The sequence below is a fragment of the Ostrea edulis genome, chromosome 9, assembly GCF_947568905.1.
Source record: "Ostrea edulis chromosome 9, xbOstEdul1.1, whole genome shotgun sequence".
NCBI classification, from domain to species: domain Eukaryota; kingdom Metazoa; phylum Mollusca; class Bivalvia; order Ostreida; family Ostreidae; genus Ostrea; species Ostrea edulis.
Window position 1 is genome coordinate 44,936,720 of NC_079172.1, and position 18,413 is coordinate 44,955,132.

Here is an 18,413-nt window from a genome sequence, read left to right on the forward strand (position 1 = left end):
TACTAGCGGTGGCGGATTCAAAACAGCTACATGTGTAATCTTAATTAGATTGATGTATATTCAATAGTATTACGTGTATATTCAATAGTAATATATTCAATAGTATTACATGTATATTCAATAGTACATTTGTATTATATTCAATAGTATTACATGTATATTCAATAGAATTATATTCAATAGTATCATATTCAATAGTACATTCAATAATATTATATTCAATACACTGACCTTCAGAGTACACATTATCTCACTTTGTGGTATCATAATGAATACCATGATGTACAATAGAAGTAGCCTTTTCCTAAAATATTTTTCCTCAATTTAAATCGAAACATGCCTTCATTACTTTGTGGAAATTGGTAGACATATTTCAACGTTATTTTATACGCAACAAAAACCAGAAAATATAGTGCTTGACAAGAACATCACCACAATTTAAAATAAAGTTATTTTGTAAGGTCTGGGATCTTTCACAAGCAGAAACAAATACCAAGCATTCGAATTTTCAGAAGTACTATTTTAGCTGTATTCGATACCATATTCAAAACACTTGGCCCTGCTTGTTAGATTATTCAATCGATTTGATATATCACTGTGAGCTCGAAATAGAGGACACCACAGAGTCGTCCATTTCTGCTTCATACTTAGATATTTTATTGAAAGTAGACATTAACGGCAAACTGAAAACTCAACTGTATGACAAACGGGGTGATTTCAGCTTCTCCATCGTCAACTTCCCATATTTATGTAGCAATATTCCATTATCACCTGGATATGGTGTTAATATGTATCAACTGATTCGATATGCAAGAGCTTGTTCTGGGTATAGTCAGTTTTTAAATCGAGGTAAGCTACTGACAAACAAGTTGATGGTACTGGGGTTTCAACAGTCCCGATTGAAGTCAGCATTTCGCAAATTCTATGGTCGTTATAACGATCTAGTTCGTCAATACAACCTATCATTGGGTCAAATGCTGTCTGACGTGTTTCATACCGATTGTTAAGCCATTCTTGACACACTAATTTTGACTGCGGACAACTCCGTTTACATGATCAGGATATAGGACTCACGGCGGGTGTGACCGTTCAACAGGGGATGCTTACTCCTCCTAGGCACCTGATCCCACCTCTGGTGTGTCCAGGGGTCCGTGTTTGCCCAACTATCTATTTTGTATTGCTTGTAGGAGTTACGAGATTGATCACTGTGCGTTATCTTCACCTTGCATTGTCGTCATGTATAAAATATTTTTAAATGAAATGTTACAGTTCTTACGGTTTCTATACGGTCACCATTGTAAGTGTGTGTACATGTTTGAGCATGTTATATTAGTTATATTACTTGACGTTAAACTGTTCATTGTTTGAGGTAAAATATACTTATTAGGAGAGAAAATTGATTCTCCCCTTCAGTCCGAGTTGCATTCCGGATAATCTTCGAAGCGCAGTTGAGAGCATCTCGATGCATCTAAATTGTCCGAATATAATCGATATAATTTTTATCAATACGTATTTTAAAATACACCAGATTAAAATGTGGAAAATGAGCTGTAGTGTCTCTTTCAAGATACATGTATCTATCTATCTATCTAGATTTAATTCAGTTTTTATTACCCCTTATTTCACTCGATAATTTCAATATGTTGATGTTCTGTTTGTTATCAGGTTGTGTAGCTTAGTTTAAGTGTTAATTTGCATTTCTATTTAGTTTTCTATCTATGTAAATATTCTATCGTTCTGAAGAGATTTTTAGGTAACCCCGATAATGACACACACACACACACACACACACACACACAGAGAGAGAGAGAGAGAGAGAGAGAGAGAGAGAGAGAGAGAGAGAGTTTAACTCTTGTATAAACATAAATATCTAATACAGAGCCCATAGGAATATTCACACATATAATATATATATACACATACCCACTTCCGCGCCTATCTGTTGGGAACATACTTTTTGACGACGGTGGAATTCTCGTTACGTTGACCCATTTTCTACTCGGTCATATATTGAGATAGGAAATTCGATACAGTCATTTGAAGTATATTTATGAGAATCATGATACAAGATAAAAAAAAATGCATTTTAAATATTTCATATCAAGCGCAGAAATTACAATTAGAATTTGATTTTACATGAAAAAGTGAAGATAACGAACAGTCCAACTCATCACTCCCACAAGTAATACAAAATTAAGAGTTGGGCAAACACGGACCCCTGGAAATACTGTACCAGAGGTGGATATTTATTGATTTCAGAAAACTTCGTCACTCCGTTCGATATCATAAATGATCTTTTTCATTTCTTATTTACTGAACGCTTTATAAAAGGTCAAGTACGGTATTTTTGTTTCCATCACATTATGAATTGCTAAATTGAACCAACTGGGGGGAAAATAACATTTAACTTCCGGTGTAAACATCCGTTTTTATAAGATAAAACGTTAGTTCTTTGCCATTCTTTTAATGCAGCGTTGTATATTAAAATATATTACATACAAGGAAAAATTATACATTGGAATAATATTCTCCCTCTATTTGTACATAATGTTTACACGTTTAATATGAAGTTAACTTTACCTTGTTAATCTTGCCCTACTTCTCTACATTGAAATTAAACCTCTATCTTAGTATTGTGAAAACGATAAGCGGGCCTTGATCTACACGTACTGTTACACAGCTGTTATAGGTAGGCAATATTTATATGAATCTGGGTTTGAATTTAAAAAAGAACAGAACTAATTCTATTCTGAGGTACATATTTACTTGTAGTTTATATTTTTACGGGTCAGGCATTAAACATGACTATGCATATATGACACACTGAAATCTAGCTTCATGGGATCACAAACAGAAGGTGTGTAAGTTGTAACTTGTAGTTAATTCTCGAGTTACCTGCGACGTAGCGATATTTGGAGACTACCTTTTCCGTCTTCTACATGTCTGTCCGTCGTTAACTACACGTGTGAGCGTCATTTAAAACATATCATGGCCATTACAGAAGGCTGGTATTTACATTAAAATTTCCATTATATAGCCATGTTCGTAACTGGGAAAGCAGCGTTAATAACCGGGTCAACCAGTGGGATTGGACAAGCCACCGCCAAACTTTTGGCGTCCAAGGGATGCTCCGTTATTGTTACGGGTTCAAGATCACCAGAAAACGCCAAGGACGTCTTGCAGGATATTCAGAGCACGCAAGTCGATTTAAGTACTGTCTTCATTCTGATAATATGACACAAATATTGACATTACATAATAGTAGAATATAAGGTGTTTTTTTAATAACATGCGATGTACAGTAATTTTTAGTTGAAAAAAGAATGATTAGAAATAGTAAAAGTTAGAAAACAATTTTGAACCCCTCTAAAGATTTAACATATTCTATTTTTCGGACAGGGCTGTCGGTAAGGTACACTACATTCAATGCGATCTCCGGGAAAGTAACAACGTTCTAAATTTATGTAATCAAGCTGACCAGCTATTCCCCGAGGGAATCGACATCCTTGTAAACAATGCCGGTAAGGAATCTAGATATACATGCACATAACCTGGACAATTTCAAGTAGATCTTCGGTATATTGTTTATATATTTCTTATATCAAGGTCTTGAACTCAGACTATTTTTAAGGAAACAAAACCTATTAAATACAGCCGGAACTATTTTAGGTGGGGCTTTCCTGTTTAGCATATAATTTTTTTGTGGCAAAACCTTGTACACAATGGCGTTTATTTTTTTCTCTACCTGGAGTTTAACCTACATTTTAAAAAAAAATTCTGACCTATTCAATATCTCCTCATTTTGAGCTAAATCTATTTAAGTTAGGAGTTTTGTATGTAGGATATTTATGGTAAAACCTTATTATTTTGTGAATTTTGACCCTGTGACCTTGACCTGGAAGTCTGACCTACTTAAATTAAAATCTTGCCTTTTAATATATTCTGTATATAGATTTCTTAAGACAAGGTCTTCATAACCCGTGGGGATCCGGGTTAGAATATGTCATCAGTATCCCTTGCTTGTCGTAAGAGGCGATTAAATGGGGTGGTCCTTCGGATGACACCGCAAAAATGAAAAATTCTCGAAAGGGACGTTAAACAATATACAATCAATCATGCCTTGATCAATGACCATGACCTCATCAAGATCATGTTAATCATATTGGTGTTGAGGCATGTCTATGTTATTTGAATCCACTATCAGTTATGTCGTGATCTTTTGGGGCTAGGTCGAGGCCACAATATGGGGTCAAAAATTTTCATGGGAATAAAGTTTGATATTTTTATAAATCACAACAGCTGAACAATGGCAGGGCCAAGGTGACACAGATGAACGATGTGGCCCATAGACCTCTTGTTTCAGATAAAAACCGCATTAACTACACATACTTGAACAGTTTGAGTGAGAAAGTACATGTAAATAACCCTCAACGTCTTGTTTGAAACGAATGTACATTTAGTAAATTATATCTATTTCAGGCATACAACATGTAGCTCCTGTTGATGAGATGCCTCTTGAAAAGTGGAACGAATTGATACATGTGAATTTGACAGTTCCATTCATGCTTAGCAAACATGTGATACCATCAATGAAGAAAAAAGGTGAAATTTGACTGATAATGTTAAATATTGGACCATGTTCACAATATTTCTGTCAATAACTGCTACGATATTAGGTTTGATCTTGTTATTACGAAGATCACAAATATCTCAGGATATGAAAAACATGTGAATAATGTAATTGTATATTAACTGAGCTCTTATGGACATCAGATCACGTGTTCTCAATGTTTTACCCCGTTTATCTGATCAAGATATATAGGGCTCACGGCGGGTGTGATCGGTTGTCAGGGGATGTTTACTCCTCCTAGTCACCTGATCCCACCTCTGGTATATCCAGGGATCCGTGTTTGCCGACTCTTGATTTTGTATTCTTTATTTCTATAGGAATTATGAGATTACTGTTCAGTCAAGTTTATAAAAGGTGAAGATAACGAACAGTGATCAATCTCACAACTCCTACAAATGTATAAGCAATACAAAATAGAGAGTTTATGTACAGTCTTATATTTCTTTCGAAATTTGATGTACTGATAAAATTTCTTCATCTGCTGATATTTCGTCTTGTTAACTGCTCTACATTGAAGTAAAAAAAAAATTCAGTTATAATTCAGCGAATTCTTCTCTTGTGCTCTCCAAGAGTAAGTTTTATAGAAAGTACAATAACGTTTTAATTACAGGCTGGGGGAAAATCGTCAACGTTTCGTCCGTCATGGCAATGATGGCTCACTACAATAAAGCCCCGTATATTTCGTCTAAGACAGGACTAGTTGGACTTACGCGGGTAATGTGCATATGGTATTAGGGTAAATAGTAGCGTCCTCTTTGCCATCACTATGATCTTCACCTATGCGTACTACATGTAGGTTGAGAGAAATTTATGAAAATGATGAAGTAAATGTCCTTAAGTAATTGGGCTTTTTATAGATAAGAAAGTAGACAAACATGAGTCAAGTGAGCTTTTCTGCTGACCAGTCGTCTACATGTATCTGTTCGCAAACATTTTACATTTTTATCTTCTTCGGAATCATTCCGCCAATGCAATCCAAATAGTACATGGTATTCTTGGGTAAAACACTTGTATGTATAAGTTTGTTCATTTCCGGATCCATCTCTCTTTGCAAAGGGAGACAAGTAGTAATGTGTTACAATAGGGTGGATTGATTCAAACATTTTCTCGAAATTTACTAGACTAAAAAATATGTTTTAAATAGGGGTGTGTAAGAAAACGTTTCAAAATCATCCTCTGTAGAACAACAGGGACCTCCGAGTCATTAGTCGCATTCATGTGCTAACATCCTCAGCTGTTCAAATCATGACGCAGTGGGTAGAATGGGACCACAAGGGATCAAATTTTTATTTTTGAAAAATGACACTTTTAGGAATAGTAGGACCAGGATTAGTCATCGATATGTGCAAGCATCCCCGGGTAGTGTAGATTCAGGTTTCTTCCAATCAACGACCTGAGTTTTACATGAGAAGGTATTGGGAAAATTTTGAAAATTGTTTTATGAAATAAGAAATATGGACCATGTCGTTAGGGTGAGGCTAGAATCGAGGAATTTGATAAAGTTTTACATGATGCATGAATATAGGGAAATATAGGGACAACTTAAAGCTGTGTGGATTCAAGTTGGGTTTAGTCATGACTACGTTTGGCTTAGGTGGGGGGTCATAATATAATGTTGCAATTTTTTAAAGGGAATAACGAGGGTAAAAAATCTCTTAATATATTTTGAAGAACAGTAGAGCCAGGTTAACTCGGGTGAGCGTTGTAACACATGGTCGTTCTTAATGTGGGTGATCGAATCAGGTACATGTTATGATATTTTCATAGGAAGAAAACTATTTGAAAGCAATTAATTGCATGATAGTTTAGATTGAAATTTGATCTTGCTTCAGGCAGTGGCCATGGACACAGCAGCCTTTGGGATCACATGCAACGCCATTTGTCCAGCATGGACAGACACACCACGTATGTTGAAAAAAATATTAGAAAAGTACTGAAATAATGTTTTGCGACTAAAAAGTAAAAGCAAATAGGTACGTTTTACTAACTCAAATAAGACAATGAACAACTGAATCCCCCGTTCTGAATCACCTGATAACTAACAAACAGTGAAGTAGATTACAACAGTCGATGGTGGGCGAGTGTCACCAAGTCAGACACTGTGGCTTCTGAGTTATAGGATGTAAATATAAAAAGAACCGAGTAAAATTTCATGATTTATATGTCTACTGCTATACAGCATAAATTGGAAAGGAAAACATAAATATTGCACCCATCTGTGTTTTGATGTACAAAATTAATTACGTTTTTTAAAAAACAAAATTAAGTTGTAGCACCTCAAGTGAAAATGCATGCAGAAAAAACGAAGAAGTCCATTGAAGAAGCTAAGGTAAAACAAATTTCACTATGCTTCTACTTAATATGATATATTATTCTAAAAGAATTTATAGCCTGTGATAATAAGAATTGATTTATCTTATTTGCAGAAAGATTTGTTCACAAATGCTACACCGACACGAAAAATAAATGACCCTTCCCAGGTGCGTAATTTATCCATCAGCAGATATCTAGGAATCTTAGGATTAAGATGGATTTAAGATTGGTTTTATAAGACACATCTTAGTCTTAAGGATGTATTTGTAACTCAATTTGAGATGCACCTCCAAAGCTCCGTAACTTTCAGGTAGTTACAGATTTAAGCTCTCCATAAATAACACTTTGGTTTCCAGACAGAGAGAATTGTCCTGTCATTAGTTTAAGAATTAATCTATTATATGACTTAAGTAGTGACTAAAGACAAATCCAAAGAAAACCTTCAAAGCATGCCTTCTGATTTATAACTTGAAAGCTTTTGCAAAAGCTAGAGTTACCAAAGGAAGAGTGAAAAAAAAGCATGATGATGAGAAAAACGCCGTGTTTTACATAACATACGACAGACTACGGTATATATTATACAGTAACTAAATAGATCAAATTTATAAAATAAAAAAAAATATCACATATGTATAAGAATGTTTTATCTATATCATCAATTGAAGCTTACAATTGTTATCATTCAATGAAAATCATTAGTAGATGTACTATGAAGTGCAGGGGTTTCAAACCCGTCCCATTCATTTATTCACTGCAGTGCTGAGTGTGTACGATTCGTCCAACCCGTCCCATTAATTTATTCACTACAGTGCTGAGTGTGTACGAATCGTCTAACCCGTCCCATTAATTTATTCACTGCAGTGCTGAGTGTGTACGTTTCGCGTTCAACGTGTACATAAATCGCCTTCTCACCTCGTGTACACGTGTACATGAATCACCTTCTCACCTCCTTCCCAGAAAGATCGGTAAAGTTGGCTACTAGTAACCAGCTACTAGTAACTGGCTACTTAAAAAGAGAAAAGTTGGCTACTAGTAGCCAGCAGCCAGCTACTTGAACCCGGAAAAGTTAGCTACTAGTAGCCAGTTACTACTAGCCAGCTACTAAAGGTAAGAAAAGTTAGCTACTCGTAGCCAGCTACTACAAAATATAAAAGTTATAATTACGCTACCAGATAAAGGTTAATGAGCTTGAAAATTATTATCTATCAGATTTATTTCTAAAGAGGACGAGATATCTGACTAATTTACAACTATCCATGTGAAGTGGAGTGGTATTAGGTATCTTGATATGCCATAAATTTTCAGATATCACCCTTAAGAAAGTCAGCTACTTATACCTTTTGATTTCAGGTAAACTGAAATTTCAAGTGTTTAGTAAATATTTTGAGGATTTCCGTTTTTGTTTTAGATATCTGATTAATTTACCAATACACATATGACAAGGAGTTATATTAGGTATCTTAATATGCTTTCAATTTTCAGATATCACGCTTAAGGAAGTCGGCTACTTGTACATTTTGATTGCAGGTAACCTGAAATTTCAAGTTTTTAGAAAATATTTTAAGGAGCTCCGTGTTTGTTTTAGATATCTGATTAATTTACCAATGCACGCATGACAAGATGTGATATTAGGTATTTTGGTATGCCATCAATTTTCAGATATCACGTTTAAGGAAGTCAGCTACTTATACCTTTTGATTCTAGGTAGCCTGAAATTTCAGGTTTTTCATAAATATCTTAAAGAACTCTGTATTTGTATTAGATATCTGACTAATATTAAGTTTTCCGTACACATCTTAAGGAACTCTGCGTTTGTATTAGATATATCATTAATTTACCAACTCACATATGACAAGGAGTGATAATACGTATCTTATTATGCCATCAATTTTCAGATATCACGTTTAACGAAGTCAGCTACTTATACCTTTTGATTCCAGGTAACATAAGGTCACATGGATAGTTGTAAATTAGTCAGATATTTAATACAAACAAGGAGATCCTTAAGATATTTATGAAAAACTTGAAATTTCAGGTTGTCAGGAATCAAAAGCTATAAGTAGCTGACTTCCTTACTCGTGATATCTGAAAATTTATGGCATATTAAGTTACTTAATATCACACCTTGTCATATGGGAGATGGTAAATGAATGATACATTTATTACAAACGCAGAGTTCCTTAAGATATGTACGGAAAACTTAGATTACTAGGAATGAAAAGGTATAAGTAGCTGACTTTGTTAAGGGCGATATCTGAAGATTGATGGCATATCAAGATGACTAATAGCACATCTTGTCATATGTGGATTGAGAAATTAATCATATATCTAAAACAAACACGGAGTTCCTTAAAATATTTGATAAAACATGAAATTTCAGTTTACCTGCAATGAAAAGGTATAAGTAGCTAACTTCCTTAATCATGATATCTTAAAATTAATGACATATCAAGATCCTAGTACCACTCCATTTCACATGGATTGTTGTAAGCTAGGCAGATATCTAATATAAGCACAGAGTTCTTTAAGATATTTATGAAAAACTTGAAATTTCAGGATACCAGGAATCAAAAGGTATAAGTAGCTGACTTCCTTAAGCGTGATATCTGGAAATTTATGGCATGTCAAGATACCTAATATCACTCTTCTTCACTTTGATAATTGTAAATTAGTCAGATATCTAATACAAACTCAGAGTTCCTTAAAACATTGGTAGAAAACTTGAAATTGTATGTTACCTGCAATCAAAAGGTATAAGTAGCTGACTTCGTTAAGTATGATATCCGAAAATTGTTGGCATATCAAGATACCTAATATGATACTTCTTCATGTAGATAGTTGTAAATTAGTCAGATATCTAATACAAATACAGAGTTCCTTAAGATATTTGCGAAAAACTTGAAATTTCAGTTTACCTGCCATCAAAAGGTATATGTAGCTGACTTCCTTAAGCGTGATATCTGAAAATTGATGACATATCACGATACCCCCAATATCACTACTCGCCATACGTATCGTTGTAAGTTAATTAAATATATGATATAAACACGGAGTTACTTAAGGTATTCACACGTATCTTGAAATTTCATTGTACCGATAATCAAAATGTATAAGTAACTGATTTCCTAAAGAGCGATATCTGAAAATTCGTGGCGTACCAAAACACCATCTATCACTTCTTGTCATATGTATAGTCGTAAATTCGTCAGATATCTAATACAAACATAAAGTTTCTTACGGTATTCACACTTATGTTGAAATTTCAGGGTAACTCGAATCAAATTGTAAAAGTAACAGATATCTCAAAATGGATGGTATATCAAATGATTGAAGGTCTGAATTCAATCTGCATCACTTTTAAAGTAAACACTCAGTTGAAAAAGTTTATTCGTATTTTGCATTGCAACGTTATGTAATTGGGGATAATTGAGCGTGAAATTTCATACGACTCCTCGTCCTCTTTAGAAATAAATCTGATAGATAATAATTTTCAAACTCATTAACCTTTATCTGGTAGCGAGGTATCAGTAATTATAACTTTTATATTTTGTAGTAGCTGGCTACGAGTAGCTAACTTAATTTTCTTACTTTTAGTAGCTGGCTACTAGTAGCTAACTTTTCCTGGTTCAAGTAGCTGGCTACTAGTAGCCAACTTTTCTTTTTTTAAGTAGCCAGTCACTAGTAACCAGCCAGTTACTAGTAGCCAACTTTACCGATCTTTCCCAGAATGCTTTTATACTATATCCTACTTCGGTATGTAATTTGTTTGTAGATCGCTGGTATGGTTCTCTTCTTGTGTTCCCCGGATGCTGATAATATGACAGGAACCGCCGTTCCTATGGACGGGGCAATGACAGTGCAATGAATCAAACCAATTTCATCATTGAGCCATTATTTCAATACCAAAGTTGGCATCATCTTTTCAGTCTTATTCTTATTTTTGGGTGTTCCAACAAAAAGTTGTAAAAGGTGCAGAAAATTGTGAAGAGGACTCTAGAAAAAGCTGTGATGCAGAACATCCGGTATATCTTCCAAATTACATACATGTAGAAACACACACACACACACAGAGAGAGAGAGAGAGAGAGAGAGAGAGAGAGAGAGAGAGTCAGTCTCCTCTCCTCTCCGTATTAAAATCCTATATTTCCTGTGAATATTTTGGTGGTTAGCTGAGGTCAAAGCATGTCCACAGTCAATTTATGACGTCATCAACATTTCATTCACTTGGTTACTTACATGTACTTAAATAGTTTATTGTACATGTACGATATGCTTTAAAATGATTAGTTATTGACAATTCGTATCCATATTTTGGTATAATCAATTTAGTAAGCTTTCAACTTTGTTTCTTTCGATACATATCCCGTGGGGATTCGGGTTAGAATAGGTCCTCAGTACCCCCTTGCTTGTCGTAAGAGGCGACTAAATGGGGCGGTCCTTCGGATGAGACCACGCGAATTGTCTTTAAAAGATATCCCAAGATATACACCTTTGGTGTGTCCAGGAGCCCGTGTTAGGCCTATTCTTACTTCTGTAATGTTTATGGGATTTATGAAATTCATCACTGTTTGTTGTCTTCACTTAGCCATTAGACATTTCAGTCCACACACCCCATTTGTTTTAGTAGCCCAGTGGTTAGGGCGCTTCTACACCCTGCTGGTTGCAGTGGCCCAGTGGTTAGGGCGCTTCTACACCTTGCTGGTTGCAGTGACCCAGTGGTTAGGATGCTTGTTTGGAACCAGGGAGCCCGAGTTAGAGTCTCGATCCCATATCACACTTAAGACATTTGACATAGGACTTTCTTCGCCAAACGCCCCGCGTTAAAAGTGAGAGTCACAGGTCTTTCGGGTATGACTTTAAAAACAAAGGCCCCGTGGTACGTTAGGTGATGTCCTCACTTCCACGGTCTAGAGGACCATGTATAGGTTAAAATTTACAGCACCCCACCACAGGCACTTGTTTCTGTAAATGACTTATGACCTCTATATACTAGTAACAACTCAAGGTACCTAGCTTCAAATCACACAGAATGGCACCCCCTGAGAATGTCGGCCTTTTGAGCCTCCAGGGAATATGCGATGCAAATGTATTTACTACCGTTGTATTGTACAATAATTCAACTTAAAAACCATGTATGACATGACTGCATTCCTTGCCTCTTATCGCCGAAAACTGCAACAAAACATGGATTTTCCGTTTTATACCACGAAGTGCTATGTACTGATACCGCGCAGAATACGTGGGCGATTTTGACTGGCTAGCACGCTCTTCTAAAATTACGTTTGGAATTCTGTAGAGTTATTTATAGAAAGATAGAGCATCAGAGATGAATTAAAAATAACAGGCAAAAGGGTGATTTTAATGGTGACCATTAACCACATTGATCTTATTTTATATAAATTAGTTACTAACATTAGGGGGGAAATGCTACAAAAAATAAAGGGGACTCCATCCCCCCATATTTTTTTTCCCCACAGACACCTGATAACTATAATCCCCCTCCCCCTTTCTGATTTTTTTTGCGGTGACAATTCCTCCAAAATGTGTGGATTCCTTGTCTCTCAACCCAATTTCGATTGATGTAGTCGTTTCACGCTTTTCACAACTTTAGAGATTAGCCTTCTACTGGACTGGTATAATAAAATATACTTATTATAAACAGTATAAGGCAAGTATAAGGCTTACAAAAAAGCATGTTTACGATTACATAAATCGAAATTAGGATGGAATAGACGGGGAATCCACACATTTCGGAGAAATAATCGCCGCCCCAAAAAATCAGAAAGGGGGGTGGGGGTGGTGTCCATACTTCAGATGCCTGTGAATTTTTCCACTGATATCGGCACAGATCCGTAATATTTGGGATGCGGGGGAGGGGGTTTGCCGGAGAAGTTGGAAGTTGCACATGGCTTGTTTCCTGACAGACAATGATAAAAATATACTAGTCATGATAAAGACCTTCAGAACCTTGATTAGTGTATGCATGGGTGGAGGTTGGGGAGTTGGGTTATAGTGTTCGTCATTGCTGTCTCAATTTTTTCCCCTCAGACTGGGAGGGGGGTGTCATTCTTTGCTCCAGGGCTTCAATTTATAACTTTCAAGCTTACATGCATTAATATCTTCTCATTCACTACTACATAGTACTATCAAAAATAGTGGCCCATTCTCGCAATATCTTCATTTGCATGCATGAAAATAACAGTTAATGTTCATTGTCAATTAAAAGGGTTGGGCAGTCGCCTTCGAAAACATTGATATGTGCCTGCAGCGTTCTTGGTACTTATGGTGGGTTTCATAAAACTTCAATGTAACAACAGGTACTGGTCACATCAATGCATACCACAAAGTCAATAACACATCACTAAAAAACTTTCCTTGCTCTATTTTGCATACTTCCAAATAATCTTGTATCTGTATTTTCTCTGACTTTCCATAGATCTGCATGAAACATGCAATTGGCAGAAATATTTCTCATACTAGTTTATCTTCATCAGAAATGATTCCGACACGAAAATATTTTTAAATCTCCACTCGGGAAGACTTAGCTTCTATCTTCTGATGACATGTAAAATCCCGAAACGTACGAACAGCTTTGGGTTTTTTGAGTAACTAACAATAGCGTACAGCGTCTTCGATTCAAATTTTTTATTTTGTTAACAAAGCAATATTTTCAAGATTTTTTGGTAGTAAGCATCCTATCAATTTATTGTGATAATAAAACAATGAGACTTTATTTTTCAACACAACGAATATACAATTTTCATTCTGTGCAGTATCAGTACATAGCACTTCGTGGTATAAAACGGAAAATTCATGTTTTGTTGCAGTTTTCGGCGATAAGAGGCAAGGAATGCAGTCATGTCATACATGGTTTTTAAGTTGAATTATTGTACAATACAACGGTAGTAAATACATTTACATAGCATATTCCCTGGAAGCTCAAAAGGCCGACATTCTCAGGGGGTGCTATTCTGTGTGATTTGAAGCTAGGTACCTTGTGTTGTTATTAGTATACAGAGGTCATATGTCATTTACAGAAACAAGTGCCTGTGCACCCCACCTATGGCTGATTAATATTTCATTATTATTTTATATAGAATGCCCTCTATATATTGGTTGGCCAAGTGAATTTTCAATCAATTTTGTGTATTTCATCGGAATATCATCCCCATCTCTCCGAAGATACATGTACCATTGTTTTAAATCAAATATTGTAGATATAATACTACAGAACAGTACAAAGGCCAAAAAATAAAATAAAAGCGTCTAAGTGCTACCTACGCACATGTACGTAATCATAGTAATACGCGATATTTCGGTAAATCTGTAGATAAATAGAGTTTTAACTTGTTTCTTTTAGAAATACAGCACACTAATATGATTGTCTATCCTGCATATGTTTGATTCCAAGGGACAAAACCAAACACGACGATGCTATTTCTAAAGCTGACTTGCAGAAACTAAGACCTACAGATAATCTCAGCTGAAAAGAGCCTAATGGCTAACAATTAAACTTTGCAAGACGAGATTCAGATTGGGAAAACCTAAGGAATTTGAAGTGCTCAGAATTTTTACGTAAAATAGATGATGTCTGGAAGGAGCATGTGCAAGTGACATACCACGAAGCCACTAAAACCATCCAGGAGATAATCAAAGATAATGACTACGAGGTACAACCAAGGATGTTGACCACTTTTAGCAGTGAACGCCCGTGTACTCATCCCGTCTGTATTTAGAAACAAGATGTGTTTGTGAAACACAAAAGCCCCCGATAATGGCCAATTCCAAAGATGGTCAAGGTCACAAGGACAAATATCTTGGTACCAGTAGAAAGATCTTGTCAAAGAAATGGTCATGTGCAATATGAAAGCTCTAATATTTATCATTTACAAGTTATGACCAATGTCAATTTTTTAAAAAGTAGGTCAAATGCCAAGGTTAAAGGGTTTAGTACCCTCGGAAAGGTCTTGTCACAAGGAATACTCATGTGAAATATCAAAGCTCTAGCCCTTACTGTTCAATTGATTGATTGATCTTTTCCGCCACACTTAACAATTTTTTCAGTTATATGTTGGCGCCCAGTTTTTATTGGTGGAAGAGAGAACCCAGATAAAATGTACCTGGGAAGAGACCACCGACCTTCCGAAAGTAAACTGGGAAACTTTCTCACTTACCGGCGCGAGCGGGATTCGAACCCGCGCCGACAGAGGTGAGAGGCAGGGTGATTTTGAGCGCGATGCTCTTTTTTCTTTCTCTCTCTCTCTCTCTTTTGGTCTTGATAGACAGGGCAAAAACAATATGCCTCCCGATCTTCGATCTCGGAGGCATAAAAAGAAACAAAACTAATGACATTTCATTTCAACAAGCAAAACACTCTTGACAAATGGTGCAGTTCCAGACAATATATTGTTATTGATTAATGAACACGATGTTTTAAAAACTGAATGGAATTCGCCACAATTGTTATAATCATGTCAAGGTGTTTAAAAACAATAAGGCACCGTCTTTTTTGTTTGTTTGTTTTTTTCATGTGCACGAAAGAAATCGTGAGGTGTCAGAGAAAAAACTCGTTAAATGCAACAATTTTGCTATCGTACTTTTAACACTTTTGATAAAAAATAAGTTCAATTCATTGCTTAATAACACTTTATTTATTTTGCAACTATAAGATATATCTATCTGCATGTCAGGTTCGTAGCGAATGTGACATCACTCAATGACTTTTGGGTTAAGTTAATGTTTTCACGGTATCGAAGAAAGTAGGCATTGACAGCATTCGCAAGAGGTAAAAACCAAATTTAGTTAAGAAATATTGTTTGGTATGACGAGTTATATTAACTGCCCGGTGGCTCATAGCGAAATATAATCGATTTCTCCAAAATGGTGTTTCATTCCTATTCGTTATGCTAACGTACAGCTCATAGCTTGGTCAATCGCATAAATATTCACCTTATTGATAAATTTCGAACTTCTATGTCTTGTTGCCCAAAGTTAATTTTTTGTCGTTAAATGAACTAAATTGGCCTCCAGTGACTCACACGAAACGTTTATTTTTTTATCCACATCGATATAAAACAGCATAATTAAGTTTCAAATGTATTGAACGTGTTGAAAAGTTTATTTTTTAAAGTTCTATCAGTTGACAATGATTTCTTAAAGATAAAGGTCATGGGCACATACGGAAGTATATTTTGACGCGACGGTAGATAAATTTTGCTTTAGCCTGCTCTCTACCTTATACTATGGAAGCTATAGTAATAATATTGATTGAATATTGTTCAACGTCCCTCTCCAAAATATTTCACTCACATGGAAACTAGTCACTACTGCCGGTGAAGGGCTGCAAAATTTCGGCCTATGCTCGGCGCTTACGGCCATTGAGCAGGGAGGGATCTTTATCGTGCCACACCTGCTGCGACACGGGGCCTCGGTTTTTGCGGTCTCATCCGAAGGACCACCCCATTTAGTCGCCTCTTACGACAAGCAAGGGGGTAATGAGGACCTATTCTAATCCGGATCCCCACGGGATTATAGTAGTAATAAAAGATAAAATGCTTAAATTGCATTAAGATGTGAATAACTAACTACTCTTTTCTAATTTGAGGAATTAAGTCAATGCTCTTTTAAAACAGTTTGCTGTCGTTTTCCTCAAATTACATGCATAAAACAGCAGATAGTTTGTTGCCAAGTATATTTTAAACATCACATTTTTGTCTTACTATATCCAAAATTTCCAATGTCTCAAACATTTTTGAAACTCAATGAATTATATTCATATCCTAGGATTTCTGATTAATGAGAAAATGATTAGGGTGAAAGGTGAAAATAACGAACAGTGATCAATCTCATAACTCCTACAAGCAATACAAAATAGATAGTTGGGCAAATACGGACCCCTGGACACACCAGAGGTGGGATCAGGTGCCTAGGAGGAGTAAACATCCCCTGTCGACCGGTCACACCCGCCGTGAGCCCTATATCCTGTTCCGGTTGAAATTACAGAAAAAGAGAGCTTCAAGCGTAATGTATGGATGAAACTTTACTTAAAGCTCACATTGACACTCCTTTCCCTTTTCGAAATGTAAAGTCTCTTACATAATCCTTGTATTCCAGTTTTCATCTCCGAAGTTGACATTTAAATGCGTGTACATCAGTGATAGAAGAGAAATCGTAGACTGAAAAGCTATATGAAAGAGATAATTGCGCTAAATTTTCCATCCTTTTCTCAAAAAGGCCGCTGCAGAATATAGTCCCTTCAAAATGTTCTATTTCACTCAATAAAGGATTTTGAATTTGAAATCATACAGGGGAGGAGGTATAGAATTGATGTATGATATTAAAACGAACGTCTGATCAACACAGCGGATTTTATAAGACTTGAACAAGCTGTGTATAACCTCAGGGGCATGTAGTGTACTTCTTGTTGGTCTTTAAATGGACCGGCATATAGCTCTCTAATGGAAGTACTTATTTCAACAGAAACCCTTATAATATTTTGTCAGTTCGTAGAGAATCCTATTGTGCACTTTTATAAACTGCACAAAAAATGTTGGTATTCTGTCCCCCCCCCCCCCCTCCCCTCTCCTTCACCATTGATGGTTATTTAAATTAGTATTTCCAATAAAAGGATTTTATTGAAAATGTACAAAAATGTGGATTATATCTGTATAATATGTGACAATACATAAGTAGACTATTAATTTACATTTCCTGGCAATGTGGGTGGGGAGCTAACTAAACGAATAATATCATTGAGTCAAATTATATTGATGCTAATACATGTATAGTTAGGTATCGAGCGCGCGTTAATAAGCACGTCTTCCCGGAAAACGAGTGGGTCACTTTGAAATATGACATTTTATTTTAGAAATAATTTTTTTTTATTGTAACTAACCAACTATATAGATGATCCTCTTTGGATTAAATATTGCGAGGATTGTTATGTGTAGTCTATATTTGTCTTTGATAACCAGTTTGCGTGACAATTCCTGTGTTAGGAGCTACAGTAAGAGGTTACATGTACATACTGACGAAGGCAAACCTATGGATGAAATATAACCTATTCCCGCACCTCTTTTGAAAGTTGTGTTATACCATTCATCTAACTTCGCAGGGTGGCCTAACCTTTTCATTTGATGACGGAAGATTGGAATCCTTTTGAGGATATGACCAGTTAAGCAGTACAGCATTATCGCCACCCCATAAAATAGGACTCCAAAAACGAGAAAAAGCTGTCCCATTGTAAAGGCTCACACTTGCTATTTGAATGGTTTGTGACGTACCGTAAAGCTAAATATGTCGTATTAAACAGCGTTTTGTCAATGGTGGAAGTCACTTTCAGTTCTCTTACCTTTCCGTATAGCCTACAAGTAAAACTTATACGGTACCAATTTTGATGCACCAGATGCGCATTTCGACAAATAATGTCTCTTCAGTGATGCTCAACCGAAGTAATTGTTTTTATTCTGAA

At 35.9% G+C, this 18,413-nt stretch overlaps 1 protein-coding gene across 3 annotated transcripts; it reads left to right on the top strand.

Annotated features, from left to right (window-relative positions):
- Window positions 1-23: 23 nt before the first annotated feature.
- Window positions 24-10,862, top strand: LOC125658237 (D-beta-hydroxybutyrate dehydrogenase-like). 3 transcript variants are annotated; one of them, XM_048889423.2, is made up of 9 exons: window positions 24-2,689; window positions 3,038-3,211; window positions 3,400-3,521; window positions 4,480-4,602; window positions 5,241-5,344; window positions 6,463-6,535; window positions 6,898-6,959; window positions 7,057-7,110; window positions 10,716-10,862. In XM_048889423.2, the coding sequence occupies exons 2-9, from the start codon at window positions 3,126-3,128 to the stop codon at window positions 10,806-10,808; spliced, it is 717 nt and encodes a 238-aa protein (XP_048745380.1). In that variant the 5' UTR covers window positions 24-2,689; window positions 3,038-3,125; the 3' UTR covers window positions 10,809-10,862. The 3 variants fall into 3 exon arrangements, with proteins under 3 accessions (XP_048745380.1, XP_048745379.1, XP_048745381.1); XM_048889422.2 differs by having other exon boundaries at window positions 3,038-3,197; XM_048889424.2 differs by having other exon boundaries at window positions 24-3,211.
- Window positions 10,863-18,413: the final 7,551 nt, after the last annotated feature.